This window comes from Pseudophryne corroboree, chromosome 5 (genome assembly GCF_028390025.1).
Source record: "Pseudophryne corroboree isolate aPseCor3 chromosome 5, aPseCor3.hap2, whole genome shotgun sequence".
Classification (NCBI taxonomy): Eukaryota; Metazoa; Chordata; class Amphibia; order Anura; family Myobatrachidae; genus Pseudophryne; species Pseudophryne corroboree.
In genome coordinates this window covers 336,177,177-336,196,050 of record NC_086448.1, presented here as the reverse complement: position 1 = coordinate 336,196,050, position 18,874 = coordinate 336,177,177, and the positions used below count along the sequence as shown (strand labels likewise).

Genomic DNA, 18,874 nt, shown 5'->3' with positions numbered 1-18,874 from the left:
TGAATTTCAGAAAGATTCAAATAATGATGGAGAGAGCCAATATGTCAGTATAAAAAAGACAACCAGATTTATTTAAAACATAATAGACATAATAAATGATAAAAATAAATGAATCAACAAATTTTGCATAAATAGTATCACAGTCCGGTATCTCACAGTGTCAGCGTTATATGGACTTATACAGAATTGCAACTGTAGTATATATTGCTGAAGTCCATATTCCGTGACAGGTATTTTATGCCGTTCGTAATGCTCAGTAATGATACGTAAAAATATCATGTGTAGAATTCCAATATTGGATCACGTAGAAGAGCCAGTGAGTCCGTAAATAATAAATAATTACCTCTCCAGTGGGTTGGTCCGTCTACCGGGCGTCCCCGGACAGGAATCCTGCAATACCCACACACAGCAATGTTACGGAGAGGAGAGAGAGTGCTGTACGGGAATCAACTGGCTTTAACAGCGTAATCGGCAGCGGCTGTTTGGGAGTCTCGAAGCCGTCCGGAATAAGATCGTCAGAGGGCGCTGAGATGGTATGACATGTGAGACACCTGAGCAAGGTATACGGGAGGCGGGTCCTGACGCGTTTCGTCACGCTCCGCGTGACTTTTTCAAATTCCCCCTTTTTTAGGAAAGAAATTCAGCCTGCTATCCCCTTGCGGCAGAATTGAGTAACAATTGGGAAACACCACCGAAGGGGGAATTGGCAAATCGATCGGCTGGTGGTGTCATCTGCTCTGCCTATCACTACCGTCACTTTTCTCTCAAGGTGCCGACGGATAAGCGTGTGGAGGGCTGCTTAAAAGCGATCTATACCCTTGCAGAGGCTGCACATAGGCCCACCATTGCGGCTACTTGGGTCGTAGAAGCTATTGAGGCGTGGGCTCAGGAAATAGAGGCTGAATTTCCGTCCAATTTTTCTGAATATGCCAGACAATGTTTCTTTTATTGTCACGGCATCTCATTACATTAAAGAAGCAGCTTCAGATGCAGGTGTTCTGGCGGCCAAGGCTGCTACGACATCCATTTTGGCTCGCCGAATTCTCTGGTTACGGTCCTGGTCGGTGGACTTGGACTCTAAGAAAACCCTGGAGGTGCTGCCGTTTTAAAGGAAACATCCTCTTTGGTGAGGCTCTCAACAAGATTGTCACTGACTTAGCGTCTGCTAAGACTGCATGTCTACCTAGTGCTACTCCTTCTGCCCCGCAGGCTAAGAGTACTTCCTTTTGCCCTCCTGGTAAAGCAAAGGGTCAGGTGTACCCGAAACAGTCTTGCACTTCAAAAACCACCAAGCCCAAGACTAAACGTGCCTTGGCTGCCCGTCAGCCGGCTTCCAAATCTGACAAGCCTGCGGCATGACGGGGCGGGCCTCCCCCTGGGGGATCCCAGGGTGGGAGGCCGACTTCTACAGTTCACCCAGGTATGGTTGAAGACCACTTCAGACGCTTGGGTACGGGAAGTTGTCACTCACGCATACGCTATATCTTTCACGACACGTCCCCCTCCTCGCTGTTGCGTGACGGACATCCCTTCGGATCAGGTGAAAGCAACAACTCTCCTGGACACTGGAGTGGTAGTGTCCAAGCCTCTGGCTCAGAGGGGCAGGGGGTACTATTCAACGCTGTTCCTAGTCCCCAAACCGAGTGGTTCTTCCGGGCCCATTCTCAACCTCAAATCTTTGAACAAGTTTGTGGGGTCTCCAAGTTTCGTATGGAGATACTTTGCTCTATTGTCCTGGAACCAGGGAACTATATGGTATCCCTGGATATACATGATTCTTACCTCCATATGGTTTGGCTATTGGCAATCTCCATTACCAATTCCGGGCCTTACCATTTTGTCTGACCACGGCTCTGCAAATTTTCACCAAGGTCATTGCAGTTATGACGGCTTCACTCCGCCATCGGAGTATCAGGATCCTGCCGTATCTGGACGACCTGCCGATCCTGGCCAATTCCCCAGAAGTTCTCCTCCGTCATTTGGATCTGCCGGTCCAGTTTCTGCAAGCCCACGGGTGGCTCATCAACTGGAAGAAATCATCCCTGGTCCCTGCCCAGAGCATGGTGCATCAGGGAGCAATGTTGGACACTCACAACCAGAGGTTGTTTTTGTCACAGGAGAAAGTACTGAAGCTTCAGGACAAGATACGTTGCTTCCTATCTCGTCCGCGTGTGTCGATACACTCGGCGATGCAAGTACTAGGCCTCATGGTGTTGGCTTTCGACATGGTGGAGTATGCTCAGTTTCATTCCCGCCCTCTGCAGAAACTGATTCTTGCCAATCACCGGATCAGGTCTCAAATGATCTCCTTGTCTTCGGAGGTCCGTCTGTCACTGACCTGGTGGCTACAGGACCAACGATTGAGCAAGGGTCATCCCTTCTTGATCTCCAACTGTGTCCTTCTGACTACTGATGCCAGTCTGAGGGGTTGGGGCGCGGTGTTGGAGCAACACTCTCTCTTTAGTGTCGGTGAACCAGGGAGGAGTGTCTCCTCCCGATAAACATTCTGGAATTGTTGGCAGTGTTCAATGCTTTGTCTCTCTCCCTGCCAATGTTACAAAACAGGCCTGTTAAAGTACGGTCAGACAACGCCACAACATTGGCACACCTAAATCAAGGCGGCACTCGAAGCCGCATGGCAATGATGGAAGTGTCAAAAATCCTTCGTTGGGCGGAACGCCATCTGCCAGCAATATCGGTAGTGTTCGTTCCGGGTGTCCTCAACTGGGAAGCGGATTTCCTCAGTCGTCAGGACGTGCATGCCGGAGAGGGGAGTCTTCCTCAGGAAGTTGTTCAACTCCCAGTAGACAAGTGGGGCCTACCAGATGTAGACCTGATGGCGTCTCGACACAATCACAAAGTGCCGGTCTTCAGATCAAGAACCAGGGATCCTCAAGTAGCGGTCGTGGACGCATTGACAATTCCATGGAACTTTCGGCTGCTCTATGTGTTCCCTCCAGTGTCACTCCTGCCCAGGATACTACAGAAGTTCAAACAAGGAGGAATACCACTTCTTGTCGCTCCAGCATGGTCCAGACGGCATTGGTTCTCAGACCTGCGGGATCTATCGATGGAGCGTCCTCTTCTACTTCCTCAACGCCCAGACCTCCTCGTTCAGAGCCCTTGTGTCTACCCGGACCTGGCCAGACTGGCTTTGATGGCGTGGCTCTTGAAGCTTCACTCCTAAGGGCCAAAGGATTCTCCGAGACGGTTATCCAAACTATGCTAAAGGCCCGCAAACCGTCATCTGCGCTGATTTATTACAGGGTCTGGAATTCTTACTTCACCTGGTGTGCTGCTAAGAATTACGATGCTTACCATTTCAGTACTTCCAGACTTCTGGCTTTTCTACAACAAGGACTGGATTTAGGCCTCCTTCTGGCCTCCCTCAAGGTTCATATCTCTGCCTTGTCGGTGTGGTTTCAGAGACAAATTGCCTGACGTTCATACTTTCACTCAGGGTGTTTTACAGATTCAGCCTCCCTATGTCCCTGCTGTGGCTCCATGGGATCTGTCTGTTGTCCTGAATGCCCTGCAAGAGTCTCCATTTGAACCTCTTGAGTCAGTGGACCTTAAATGGCTCACGGTCAAGGTCCTGTTCCTACTTGCTATTGCCTCTGCCAGGAGGGTGTCTGACTTAGGCCCTTTGTCCTGTTGTCCACCGTTTCTGATTTTTCACTGTAATCGGGCAGTTCTTAGAACTCGCCCTGGTTATCTACCTAAGGTGGTGTCATATTTCCATCTTAACTCTGAGATTGTGGTTACGGCTTTTATCTCATCTGGTTTGTCCTCCAAAGAGCGGTCTTTGGGTGTGGTACGGGTTCTCTGTATTTACGTGGAAAGGACTGCCTCTATTAGAAGGTCAGATACCCTTTTTGTACTTTTTGGTTTTCACAAAAATGGCTGGCCTGCGGATAAGCAAACATTGGCCTGCTGGATTAGAATGGTGATTGCACAAGCATATGCACAGGCTGGTCGTCCAGCTCCTGCTGCTATTAAAGCCCATTCTACTCTGTCTGTTGGACCGTCTTGGGCGGCCCGCCGAGGCACGTCCGCTGAACAATTGTGCATGGCAGCTACGTGGTCCTCAGTGAACACGTTCATTACGTACTATGCCTTTGATACTTCCACCTCCCAGGATGCTTCCTTTGGACGCCGGGGTTCTCGTACCCGCTACGGCGTGTCCCCTAACCATGAGGATCTGCTTTAGGACATCCCCGATTGTTTTGCCTGTGGAAACCAATGTACCCCGCTGCAAAAAAGGAGATTTATGGTAGACTTACCATTGTTAAATCTCTTTCTGCAAGGTACATTTGTTCCACAGGGCGCCCACCTTGACGCACCTAGCGTCTATGGGTTTGTATGGCATTGGCCGCTGGTCCCTTCTCCTGTCGTGAGAACGTGGTTCTATGTGACTAACATCTGCCCTCTGTTTTACCTGCTCCTGCATTGGACTGATTAACGAAACTGAGCTCCAGTGCCTGGAGGCAGGGTTATAGAGGAGGCCCCAATGCATCCTGGGACAGTCTAAAGCTTTAGCCTGTTGGTGCCTGTGGATCAAGATCCATCTCTACACTGATGTTTTCCCTGTGGAACTAGTGTACCTCGCAGAAAGAGATTTAACAATGGTAAGTCTACCATAAATGGTTTTCTCTTACGTCCTAGAGGATGCTGGGGACTCCAAAAGGACCATGGGGTATAGACGGGATCCGCAGGAGCTTGGGCACTCTGAAAAGACTTAAACTGGGTGTGAACTGGCTCCTCCCTCTATGCCCCTCCTCCAGACCCCAGTTGGACTTTGTGCCCAGGACTGACTGGACACTCACTAGGGGAGCTCTCCTGAGTTTCTCTAGAAAAGACTTTTGTTAGGTTTTTTATTTTCAGGGAGACCTGCTGGCTACAGGCTCCCTGCATCGTGGGAGTGAGGGGAGAGAAGCAGACCTACTTCTACTTAGTTAAGGGCTCTGCTTCTCGGCTACTGGACACAATTAGCTCCAGAGGGTTCGATCACTTGGTGCGCCTAGCTGCTTGTTCCCGGAGCCACGCCGTCAATCCCCTCACAGAAGCCTGAAGACTGAAGTCGGGTGAGTATGAGAAGAACAGAAGACTTCAGGACGGCAGAAGACTTCAGTAACGGAAGGTACAGCGCAGCGGTAACACTGCGCTCCATGCTCCCACACACTTTCACCAACGTCACTCTCAGGGTGCAGGGCGCTGGGGCGGGGGAATGGCGCCCTGGGCAGCATGTTACTGTGGTCTGGGGCCGGCAGAAGGCTTTTCGGTGCCTCGGCACGGTTTCTCAACCCCCCGCCGGCATTTTTTCATTTTCAAATTTGGCGAGCCGAAGTGCGCCGGGAAGGGGCGGAGCTTCGTTCCGCGGCTCACAGCGCCATTTTCTTCTTCAACACGCGGCTGAAGGAGACGCTGCCCGGGACCTCCACATTCCTCTCACAAGTAACGGGGAGCTAATCGGGAGGGGTGGGCCGCAGTGTGGTGCATTTTTATTATTATTTAAGCAGCGCTGGGTACATATATCCTTTGACGGGATATATGGGCGCTGGGGTGTGAGCTGGCATACTCCCTCTGTGTCCTCTATCTGGGCTTCATTGTGGGCCTGTCACCTAGCTGGGACGTTCTGTGTGTATCTGTGTGTCGGTACTTCGTGTCGGCATGTCTGAGGCTGAATGTTATTCACCAGAGGAGGTTATTGGGGGAGCGGATGCGGGGCTAGATTTGGGCCTGTCGGCGCAGCCCACACCTGATTTACTCGCATTGTTAAGTACGATAAATACGAATGTAGCTTCTTTATCAAAGAGGTTAGATAAGTCTGAGTCACAGACACAGGTGTGGAAAAAGTCCATGGAGAGGCTTTGTCTCAGGTGCAGACCCCGCGGGTCGCAAAAGCGGACGTTTACTCAAGTGGTAGATACTGATACCGACACGGACTCTGATTCCGATGTCGATTTCACTGAGGCTGCTTTACATCCACGGTTAGTTAAAAGTATTCAGTACATGATTGTGGCTATAAAAGATGTTTTACACATTTCTGATGAACCTGCGGTACAGGAAACAAGGATTTGTTTGTTCAAGGGAAAAAAAACGGAGGTGAAGTTTCCCCCCTCTCATGAAATAAATACTCTTTGTGAAAAGGCTTGGGAGTCGCCGGACAAGAAGTGGCAGATTCCCAAGAGGATTTATATGGCATATCCTTTCCCCTCTGATGACAGGGAAAAATGTGAGGCGTCTCCAAATGTTGACAAAGCTCTATCTTGTTTATCTAAGAAAGTGGCGCTTCCGTCTCCTGACACGGCAGCTCTCAAAGATCCGGCGGATCGCAAGCTGGAGACGTCTCTGCAGTCCATTTTCGCTAATTCGGGTGCATTGCTCAGACCTGCTGTGGCGTCGGTATGGGTGAGTAGTGCTATTGCTAAATGGGCTGAGAATTTAGCTAATGATATGGATACCCTTGATAAAGATAATGTTCTTTTGACTCTTGGTTATATCAAGGACGCTGCAGATTACCTGAAGGATGCGGCGAGGGATGTTTGTCTCTTGGGATCAAGAACCGATGCCATGTCGATATCTGCCAGGAGGGCGTTGTGGATCCATCAATGGAACGCTGATGCCGACTCCAAGAGAGCTATGGAAGCTTTACCCTTCAAAGGTACTGTCTTGTTTGGGGACGGCTTGGCTGACCTGGTCTCTACCGCGACTGCGGGTAAGTCCTCTTTTCTTCCTTATGTTCCCGCACAACAGAAAAAGGCACCACATCAGCAGATGCAGTCCTTTCGTCACAATAAATACAGGCGTGGAAAAGGTTCGTCCTTCCTCGCTTCAAAAGGTAGAGGAAGAGGAAGGAAGCCGCCTGCTGTGTCTGGCGCCCAGGACCAGAAGTCCTCTCCTGCCTCTACCAAGTACACCGCATGACGCTGGGGCTTCCCTGGGGGAGTCCGGACCGGTGGGGGGCCGTCTGCGAATATTCAGTCAGGTCTGGATTCAATCAGACCTGGATCCTTGGGTCCTAGAGATTGTTTCTCAGGGATACAAGCTGGAGTTTCGGGAGATACCCCCTCACCGGTTCTTCATTTCGGCTTTACCAGTGACTCTTCCGGACAGGGAGGTGGTGCTGGCAGCGATACAAAAATTGTGTCTACAAAAGGTCATTGTTCCAGTTCCCTCGTCCCAACGGGGGGAGGGGTTCTACTCGAGCCTCTTTGTTGTGCCGAAACCGGACGGTTCGGTCAGACCGATTCTGAATCTAAAATCCCTCAATCCATATTTGAAAATTTTCAAGTTCAAAATGGAATCTCTTCGAGCTGTAATTGCCAGCCTGGAAGGGGGGGATTTTATGGCATCAGTCGACATAAAGGATGCTTACTTACACGTCCCGATACATCCTTCGCATCAGGCCTTACTCAGGTTTGCGATACAGGATTCTCATTACCAATTTCAGACGTTGCCGTTTGGGCTTTCCACGGCTCCGAGGATTTTCACCAAAGTCAGGGCGGAAATGATGGTTCTCCTTCGCAAACAAGGAGTTAGGATTATCCCATACTTGGACGATCTCCTGACAAAGGCGAGGTCCAAGGAACGGTTGCTGACAAGTGTGAATTTGTCACTGTTGGTTCTGCGACACCACGGTTGGGTACTCAATTTGCCAAAATCTCAGTACGTTCCGACCACTCTGCTGCCTTTTCTGGGCATGATTCTGGACACGGATTTACAGAGTATTTCTTCCAGAACAAAAAGCTCTGGAACTGCTGACGATGGTCAGGGAACTTCTGAGACCGACGAGTGTGTCAATCCATCACTGTACTCGGGTTCTGGGGAAAATGGTTGCAGCGTACGAAGCCATTCCATTTGGCAGATTTCATGCCCGGGTGTTTCAGTGGGACTTGCTGAGCAAATGGTCCGGGTCTCACCTGTACATGCACCGGAAGATAAGTCTATCTCCCAGAGCCAGAATTTCTCTCCTGTGGTGGCTACAAAGTTCTCACCTCCTAGGGGGACGCCGGTTCGGTATCCAGGATTGGGTACTTCTGACAACATGCAAGTCTCCGGGGCTGGGGCGCAGTCACCCAAGGAAGAAATTTCCAGGGGAAATGGTCACTACAGGAAGCTTGTCTCCACATAAATGTTCTCGAGTTAAGAGCCATTTACAACGGCTTGCTACAAGCAAGAAGCCTTCTTCAGGGTCGACCTGTCCTGGTACAGTCAGACAACATCACAGCGGTGGCACATATAAACCATCAAGGCGGAACAAGGAGCAGAGCGGCAATGGCGGAGGCCACAAGAATCCTACGCTGGGCAGAACTACACGTGAGCGCTCTGGCAGCAGTCTTCCTACCGGGAGTGGACAACTGGGAAGCAGATTTCCTCAGCAGACACGATCTCCATCCGGGAGAGTGGGCTCTTCACCAAGAGGTATTTGCAGAGGTGACAAAGCGTTGGGGAATTCCGTTAATCGACATGATGGCGTCTCGTCTCAACAAGAAGCTCCCGAGGTATTGTTCCAGGTCAAGGGACCCCCAAGCCAGTGCAGTGGACGCCCTGGTGTCTCCGTGGGTGTTCCATTCGGTGTATGTGTACCCTCCACTTTCTCTCATTCCAAAGGTACTGGGGATCATTCGACGAGCAAGGGTTCAGGCGATTCTCGTCGTTCCAGATTGGCCAAGAAGGGCCTGGTACCCGGATCTTCAGGAGTTACTGGTGGAAGATCCATGGCTGCTTCCTCTAAGAGAGGACCTGTTGTTGCAGGGTCCATGCGTGTTTCCAGACTTACCGCGGCTGCGTTTGACGGCATGGAAGTTGAGCGCCAGATCTTAGCTCGTAATGGGATTCCCGGGGAGGTAATTCCCACTCTCATTAAGGCTAGGAAGGAGGTTACGGCGAAACATTATCACCGTATTTGGAAGAAGTATGTTTCCTGGTGTGAGTCTAAAATGGCTCCTGCGGAAGATTTTCACTTGGGTCGCTTTCTCCACTTTTTGCAGGCGGGAGTAGATACAGGCCTGAAATTAGGCTCCATCAAAGTGCAGATTTCGGCTTTGTCTATTTTCTTTCAAAAAGAATTAGCTGTCCTCCCAGAGGTTCAGACTTTTGTGAAAGGAGTAATGCGTATCAATCCTCCGTTTGTGCCTCCTGTAGCTCCATGGGATCTTGATGTGGTCTTATGGTTTCTCATGTCTTCCTGGTTTGAACCTTTGCGTAAGGTTGAGTTGAAATTTCTCACTTGGAAGGTAGTTATGCTGTTGGCGCTGGCGTCTGCCAGGCGAGTGTCAGAGTTGGCGGCCTTATCTCATAAGAGCCCGTACTTGATTTTTTATTCGGATAGGGCGGAATTGAGGACTCATCAACAATTTCTGCCAAAGATGGTTTCTTCATTTCACATTAACCAACCTATTGTGGTCCTGGTGGCTGCGGAGGCTGTGGCAATTCCAGAATCTCTGGATGTTGTGAGAGCTTTGAAGATCTACGTCACTAGGACAGCTGTTGCCAGAAAAACTGAGGCACTGTTTGTCCTGTATGCTTCCAACAAGATTGGTCATCCTGCTTCAAAACAGACTATTGCACGCTGGATTTGTAGTACGATTCAGCAGACTCATTCTTCGGCCGGGCTATCAGTGCCGAAGTCAGTAAGAGCCCATTCTACCAAGAAAGTGGGCTCATCTTGGGCGGCTGCCCGAGGAGTCTCGGCGTTATAGCTTTGCCGAGCAGCTACTTGGTCGGGTTCAAACACTTTTGCTAAGTTCTATAGGTTTGATACCCTGGCTGATGAGGACCTTGCGTTTGCTCAGTCGGTGCTGCAGAGTCGTCCGCACTCTCCCGCCCGTTCTGGAGCTTTGGTATAAACCCCATGGTCCTTTTGGAGTCCCCAGCATCCTCTAGGACGTAAGAGAAAATAGGATTTTGGTACATACCGGTAAATCCTTTTCTCCTAGTCAGTGCGTAATGTTTCTTGCATTGTTTTCTTGCTGGTAAAATTAATTTATACACGGGTTGTGTATTTCTTGTTTCAGCTTGTTGCTGTGGTTACTTCATACTGTTATCTGGTTTACTGTTACTCCGGTTGTACGGTATGTTTCTGGTGTGGGCTGGTATGTTTGTAGCCTTTAGTTTAAACAAAAATCCTTTCCTGGAAATGTCCGTCTCTCCTGGGCACAGTTCCTATAACTGGGGTCTGGAGGAGGGGCATAGAGGGAGGAGCCAGTTCACACCCAGTTTAAGTCTTTTCAGTGTGCCCAAGCTCCTGCGGATCCCGTCTATACCCTATGGTCCTTTGGGAGTCCCCAGCATCCTCTACGGACTAGGAGAAAAGGATTTACCGGTAAGTACCAAAATCCTATTATTTTTTTTTTTATTATTTTTTTTTTCAAACCCCTATAGACTGCTCACAGAAAGCTTTTTTTCTTTTTCTTTTTTTTTTCAAATTGCTTCAAGGCAAATGTGTTTCGGTTTCTGCTTAATACATTGAATGTTTGTAACTGTGGCATATGACAGAGGAAAGAGTGGTGGACTGCTCACTTATCATTTTCCTGATCGCCAAGATGTCCAGGTGGAAGCATATCAGGGACTACATGGTGTCCTGGTCGCTTTCTCTTCTGCTGACTTCCCTTGTCCACTTGGCATCGTTCCTCGTCCTCTGCTGAGATCCCTGTCTGGCCTGTAGAGCCCACTTCTGTCTCCACCTTGTTGGTGGGATGTTGGGTTATAGACTTTTATACACGCTGCAGCATGTACATCTATAATACAGAAGACCTAGAAATACAGAAATTATTTTTATGAAATATTTTTTCGAGGGAATCTGGTTTTATGGGATACAAGACTGAGACCTTATTACCTTTCTAATCTACACTATATCAGAAAATGTCTTTTTTTTTCTATTATGAATACGATGTTGAATTAAACATTAATTTCAAAATTAATCTCTTATTTACGTTATACTGTACTGTATAAGTGTTTGTTTTTCTCAGATTAAATATAGAATAAGGGATCCTTACAATGTAACTTTTTCATGTATTTCCAGGCCTTTCTCCAAGAGATCTGATTCTTCATTTTAGACTTAAGGTACTATTTCATTGTATTGTTTAATGCTCTCTACCTTTTTTTCCTAGTTACACCAATGTGTAAATAAATGCAGAAACGGATTCTTGAAAAATGTACCTTTTTATTAACCTTCTTAATGTTTTTGTTTTTTTAAATTGGCAATCTTTTACAAGGAATGGTTTGCCTTGTCAATGATTGGCGCTTTAAAGAAAGGTCCAAGATCATCCGGAATCCCACACTTCCGGCAACCTCTGACCCCATTACATATGCCCCATAGTATTTTTCATTTAATTTTTGCTGAGGGTGGAGTGGACATGCCTAACAATTTGGGGCACACCACCTTGTATTTCATGGACCCACTGTATGCCTCAGCTGCCCTGATCACTAGTAATTTGAATAGGATATATTTCTGAAGAATAATCAGGACTCAGAAATATTACACAGGTCGTACCTTAGTGATGCCAGTGGTCTCGGCAAATTGAAAGATGCATATTAGTTCAGACGAACATGAGTGCATCCTGTGTGTAAGTGACAAGTCACATTTGAAACAAACGGATTCAGAATAAAAAAGGAACCAATTTAATGAACCACTTATATTATGTACAGATGTGTCCTCATGCATCTTTGCCGCAGTTACGCCAAACAGCCCCTCTTGGCATGCCAGGTCGCGTGAGAATCTTCTAGCGCCGTGTGTCTTTTTTGCTGAAAAGCAGCAGCTTTTTTCCAATACAAGTTCTGTACTGCTCCGTATACAAGTGTCATATATCAAATTCATTGGCACAGTCTCCTGTGCATTTTCGGCAAGATAAGATGCCTGACAATAGCAGCATTGCACGGAACCTGGCGGCTCACTTGCCAGGCATCTCGCACTGCATGGCGTATTGAGGCTGGATGTATGAGGACACATCCATACGTGTTGTTTTTAATGTAATTACATCTTATTTATTTTGTGTTTTTACTTTATCATTTTATACAGGTTTTAATTTTGTTTAAACTGATTCTTCTTGAGAAAAAGGTAAGCCGGTAAATTGTAAAAAGCAAAATGTATAAATGTTTGTATACATCATAATATATAATAGGTTCACTGAGATCTGTTGGGTTTCCTATTTTGAGAAAACTTTGTGCAGAGTGCTTTTCTTTGTGCTGTTAATGGTGGAATTGCAGTGGTTCTCTGTATGTTTTTTCTCCTATTGGTTACAATATCTTATGTCATTTCCACACAGGAATTTTAAATCTGTGATCAGAAGAAAGTTACATACATGTGTTCCCTACAGGACACGTACCCTGTTTTTTTTTTTCGATTTTTTTTTTTTTTTTTAACTATTCATATTGTGTCAAAGTAATTTCATGATGACCATAGGGTTATTTGCAAATTTTTAATCTGTCCATTTTCAAGTATATATGATCATATTTGATTGGTAACTATATTGATAACTATTTCCTCTTGCACTTTATCAGCCATTACAATGGGTAGCTTCTCTTTTAAGTTAGATACATATTGGTAGATAAACACCCTCAGAGGAAATATAATGCAGTGCCTCCTTCTTTTTCCTGTCTCTAGCATAGGTGGGTTAGGTAGTATTTGTTTTCTGGAGTGCTGGGGCTTACCTTCTTTACTGCCCAGGTGACGCGCCAACTGATGCTGCAGTCCTGGTAACACCAGTCTGCTACTGCTGTAGTGGGTCTGGTTATAGCATTCAAAAAGCGCTTGCCTGGATAGACACCGGTGTTCTGCGCATTTCTATATGCACCATATCACTAAGGAAAAACAGATTCGAGACAACACAGAAAAAGGGTTCAGAACTGCTGTGTTTCCTACTCTTAAACCCGTGCTAAGATGTGCACGCGGAGGAAACTGCATCCGGGGAGCAAGAAGGCGCCTGAGCAGGTCCCCAAACTGCTGAATTGGGGGTGTTTTTATGTGGTGCACGTATACACCAGAGGTGGTAATTATTCTACCGTAGTAGGAGACAAAGGCACAGCTACACAAGAACTGATGATTGCTGTCAAACCAAGCATACAGATTGCGGGCAGGAGAACCACAGAGATGCGTACAACTCTGTATAAGGGCAAACATGAATGCAATGTTGGTGCAGTTATGGTCAACATAAATTAAACTCTGCAACGCACCTCAGTCCATAAAGAATTGGCACAGGTCTAAAGTGTCAATCTAATGCTGTATAGGGTTCCAGTGTGATGTCCCTTTAGACATTATTTCCTCAGCGAGGTCTAGTGGCTAGAAAATACCTCTGGTTACTACCCTGGGCAGCAGAATCAGTCCAAAAGTAGCATAGCTAATCTCCCATTTTAAGGGGCTATTCTATTTGGAGAAAACTTCATGATACTAAAGTCCTATTTGCCTTGGGAACAAAAGTCTCGTGTTTTTATCTTCCTTCAATTCAGCAATTTAAAAGTTGCAAGAAGCTTTACACCAGAAAGGCAAAGCAAATTGCTGAATATTCTGCTACGTCTAGATCACCTTTTGGAGCTTTCAAGATTAAAGATGAAATGCAAAATCGCCGAACCCCACAATGACTAGTGTCCAAATCTTTCCAACTAACACTGGTTGTGTATGGAATTGTGCACTATACTGATATTCCATTACAGATCAAAGATCACGTGAAATGGGTACTTTTAGGGATCAGAAATAATACATAACATTTTATCAGTATCCAGAATGTAAATGTACAGTCCAGAACTCCATCAAACCCAGCAGACTTTAATAAAAACATAGTTAACAGGCCCAGTTCCTTCAGATCATTTATTCCAGATTATTCCTTGTCAAATCAACCTCGGGTGCTTATTGCACTTTTCTGGCACAGAACAGACAACGTATTTTGTTACTGTCGCACTGTTATGCATAGAATCTTTGAATTATATCCCCAAGGTCATCAGCAATGGTGATTTTCTTCCATCCGTGTATTTTTAAGATACCTACTTTCAAGTTGCAGTTCAGCACAGGTACAGTAACCGGCAGAGGTGTCTTGTTTCGAAATGGCTGTGTAACCCAGAATGATGCGCAGCAGTAGAATTCGCTGACAGAACTTAGCAAGACTGCAGGCTGGGCTCTATCAACACACTCTGTAGTCATTACCTTTTGGAGATTCTCCTCTACCGACTCTCCGTTTGTGAGAAGTTTTCTCCACATGGCCACTTAAATAAATGTTTAATTATATAGCTCTGTATTTCTCTTACGTCCTAGAGGATGCTGGGGACTCCGTAAGGACCATGGGGATAGACGGGCTCCCCAGAGACATGGGCACTAAAAAGAACTTTAGGAATGGGTGTGCACTGGCTCCTCCCTCTATGCCCCTCCTCCAGACCTCATTTTAATACTGTGCCCAGAGGAGACTGGGTGCATTACAGGGAGCTCTCCTGAGTTTCCTGAAAAGAAAGTATTTTGTTAGGTTTTTTATTTTCTGGGAGCCTGCTGGCAACAGACTCCCTGCATCGAGGGACTGAGGGGAGAGAAACAGACCTACTTTAACGTTAGGCTCTGTTTCTTAGGCTACTGGACACCATTAGCTCCAGAGGGAACGGAACGCAGGTCTCACCCTTGCCGTTCGTCCCGGAGCCGCGCCGCCGTCCTCCTCGCAGAGACGGAAGATAGAAGCCGGGTGAGTATGTGAAGAAAGAAGACTTCAGAGGCGGCAGAAGACTTCAGATCTTCATTGACGCTGCGCGCCATTGCTCCCACACAACACACATACGGCAGGCACTGTAAGGGTGCAGGGCGCAGGGGGGGCGCCCTGGGCAGCAATAAGAACCTCCATATCTGTCTTAAAATGATATATACAGGCTGGGCACTGTATATAAGAGATCCCCCGCCAGTTTTGAATATTTTCAGCGCGACCGAAGCTCGCTGCTGAGGGGGCGGAGCTTGTTCCTCAGCACTCACCGGCGCCATTTTTCTCCACAGCGCACCGCTGAGAGGAAGCTCCCCGGACTCTCCCTTGCTTACACGGTGAAAGAGGGTTTTAAAGAAGGGGGGGGGGCACATAATTTGGCGCAGATACGGATAAACAGCGCTATCTGGGTAAACATATTGTGTGTTTTTTCCTGGATCATTAGCGCTGGGTGTGTGCTGGCATACTCTCTCTCTGTCTCTCCAAAGGGCCTTAGGGGGGAAACTGTCTTCAGATAAGAGGATTCCCTGAGTGTGTGGTGTGTCGGTACGCGTGTCGGCATGTCTGAGGTAGAAGGCTCTCCTAGGGAGGTGGTGGAGCAAATGACTGTGGTGTCTCCGTCGGCAAAGCCGACACCTGACTGGCTGGATATGTGGAATGTATTAAGTGCTAATGTGAATTTATTGCACAAAAGGTTGGACAAAGCTGAGTCCAGGGAATGTACAGGGTGTCAAGCCCTGCCTGCCCCTATGTCACAGGGACCTTCAGGGTCTCAAAAGCGCGCGCCCACTATTCCAAATAGTAGACACTGATACCGACACGGATTCTGACTCCAGTGTCGACTACGGTGATGCAAAGTTACAGCCAAACTTGGATAAAAGTATTCAATATATGATTATTGCAATAAAAGATGTTTTGCATATCACAGAGGACCCCCCTGTCCCTGACACGAGGGTACACATGTATAAGGAAAAGAAACCTGAGGTAACCTTTCCCCCGTCTCATGAGCTGAACGAGTTATTTGAAAAGGCTTGGGAATCGCCAGACAAAAAACTGCAGATTCCCAAAAGGATTCTTATGGCGCATCCTTTCCCGAATAAGGACAGGATACGGTGGGAATCCTCCCCAAGGGTGGACAAAGCGTTGACACGCTTATCCAAAAAGGTGGCGCTGCCATCCCAAGATACGGCTACCCTCAGGGATCCTGCTGATCGCACGCAGGAGGCTACCTTGAAGTCCATTTACACACATTCTGGTACCTTACTCAGACCGGCGATAGCGTCGGCTTGGGTTTGTAGCGCTGTGATAGCTTGGACAGATACCTTGTCAGCGGAACTTGATACCCTGGATAAGGATACCATTTTATTAACCCTGGGTCATATTAAAGATGCTGTCTTATATATGAGAGATGCTCAAAGGGACATTGGCCTACTGGGTTCTAGAGTCAATGCTATGGCGATTTCTGCTAGACGAGTCCTATGGACCCGGCAATGGACAGGTGATGCCGACTCAGAGGCATATGGAGGTTTTACCTTACAGGGGTGAGGAATTGTTTGGGGAAGGCCTCTCGGACCTGGGTTCCACAGCTACGGCAGGTAAATCTAATTTTTTGCCTTATATTCCCTCACAGCCTAAGAAAGCGCCACATTATCAGATGCAGTCCTTTCGGTCAAACAGAAACAAGAGAGTACGAGGATCATCCTTTCTTGCCAGAGGTAAGGGCAGAGGGAAAAAGCTGCCTACCACAGCTAGTTCCCAGGAGCAGAAGTCCTCCCCGGCCTCTACAAAATCCACCGCATGACGTTGGGGCTCCGCTGAGGGAGTCCGCCCCAGTGGGGGCACGTCTTCGACTTTTCAGACACATCTGGGTTCACTCACAGGTGGATCCCTGGGCAATAGAAATTGTTTCCCAGGGGTTCAAGCTGGAATTCGAAGAGGTGCCTCCTCGCCTGTTTTTCAAATCGGCCCTGCCAGCTTCTCCCCCAGAAAGGGAGATAGTTTTAAATGCAATTCACAAATTGTGTCAACAGGTGGTGGTCAAAGTTCCACTGGTTCAGCAAGGGAAGGGGTATTACTCAACCCTGTTTGTAGTCCCGAAACCGGATGGTTCGGTCAGACCCATTTTAAAATTAAAATCCTTGAACCTATACTTGAAAAGGTTCAAGTTCAAGATGGAATCGCTCAGAGCGATCATCGCCAGCCTAGAAGGGGGGGATTTTATGGTATCCCTGGACATAAAGGATGCATACCTTCATGTTCCCATTTATCCACCTCATCAGGCGTACCTGAGATTTGCGGTACAGGAGGGTCATTGCCAATTTCAGACGTTGCCGTTTGGGCTTTCCACGGCCCCGAGGATTTTCACCAAGGTAATGGCGGAGATGATGGTGCTCCTGCGCAAGCAGGGTGTCACAATTATATCGTACTTGGACGATCTCCTCATAAAAGCGAGATCACAAGAGCAGTTGTTGAACAGCGTGTCACTTTAGCTGAAGGTGTTGCAGCAACATGGCTGGATTCTCAATATCCCAAAGTCACAGTTGGTTCCTACGACTCGTTTGACCTTCTTAGGCAGGATTCTGGATACGGACCAGAAAAGGGTTTATCTGCCGATAGAAAAGGCCCAGGAACTCATGACTCTGGTCAGGGACCTATTGAAGCCAAAACAGGTGTCGGTGCATCACTGCACTCGAGTCCTGGGAAAGATGGTGGCGTCTTACGAGGCCATTCCCTTTGGCAGGTCCCGTGCGAGGACTTTCCAATGGGACCTACTGGACAAGTGGTCCGGGTCACATCTACAGATTCATCAGTTGATCACCCTGTCCCCCAGGGCCAGGGTATCTCTCCTGTGGTGGCTGCAGAGTGCTTACCTTCTAGAGGGTCGCAGGTTCGGCATTCAGGATTGGATTCTGGTAACCACGGACGCGAGCCTCCGAGGTTGGGGAGCAGTCACACAGGGAAAAAACTTCCAAGGTCTTTGGTCAAGCCAGGAGACTTGTCTTCACATCAACGTCCTGGAGCTGAGGGCCATGTACAACGCCCTTCATCAAGCGGAGAATTTGCTTCGCGATCGACCGGTTCTGATTCAGTCAGACAACATCACCGCAGTGGCTCATGTAAACCGCCAAGGCGGCACAAGGAGCAGAGTGGCAATGACGGAAGCCACCAGGATTCTTCGCTGGGCGGAAAATCATGTAAGCGCACTGTCAGCAGTGTTCATTCCGGGGGTGGACAACTGGGAAGCAGACTTCCTCAGCAGACACGATCTACATCCAGGAGAGTGGGGACTTCATCAGGAAGTCTTCGCACGGATTGCAAGTCAGTGGGGGCTGCCCCAAATTGACATATTGGCGTCCCGCCTCAACAAAAAAACTACAGAGGTATTGCGCCAGGTCAAGAGACCCTCAGGCGGTGGCAGTGGACGCCCTTGTGACACCGTGGGTGTTCCAGTCGGTCTGTGTGTTTCCTCCTCTTCTTCTCATCTCCAAGGTGTTGAGAATCATAAGAAAACGAGGAGTACAGACAATTCTCATTGTTCCAGATTGGCCGCGAAGGGCCTGGTATCCGGATCTGCAGGAAATGCTCACAGAAGATCCGTGGCCTCTTCCTCTAAGACAGGACCTGTTGCAACAGGGGTCCTGTCTGTTTCAAGACTTACCGCGGCTGCGTTTGATGGCATGGCGGTTGAACGCCGGATCCTAGCGGAAAAGGGCAATCCGAATGAGGTCATTCCTACTCTGATAAAGGCTAGGAAGGACGTGACGGCAAAACATTATCACCGTATATGGCGGAAGTATGTTTCTTGGTGTGAGGCCAGGAATGCTCCTACGGAAGAATTCCATCTGGGTAGTTTCCTTCACTTCCTACAAACCTGAGTGAATTTGGGCCTAAAATTAGGCTCCATTAAGGTTCAGATTTTGGCCCTATCCATTTTCTTTCAGAAGGAATTAGCTTCTCTCCCAGAAGTACAGACTTTTGTGAAGGGAGTGCTGCATATTCAGCCTCCTTTTGTACCTCCGGTGACGCCTTGGGATCTTAACATGGTGTTGAGTTTCCTTAAGTCCCACTGGTATGAACCACTTAAAACGGTGGAATTAAAATATCTCACTTGGAAAGTGGTTATGTTGTTAGCCTTGGCTTCGGCTAGGCGAGTGTCAGAATTGGCGGCTTTGTCTCACAAAAGCCCCTATATGGTGTTCCAT

At 47.9% G+C, this 18,874-nt stretch overlaps 1 protein-coding gene across 1 annotated transcript in view; it reads left to right on the top strand.

Annotated features, from left to right (window-relative positions):
• AVL9 (AVL9 cell migration associated) overlaps window positions 1-18,874 on the top strand; it is a 245,175-nt gene that overhangs the window by 162,988 nt on the left and 63,313 nt on the right. The window contains exons 7-8 of the mRNA XM_063922557.1: window positions 11,027-11,067; window positions 12,023-12,061. Coding sequence (XP_063778627.1) covers window positions 11,027-11,067; window positions 12,023-12,061 — 80 coding nt within the window. The remainder of the gene's footprint in view (window positions 1-11,026; window positions 11,068-12,022; window positions 12,062-18,874) is intronic.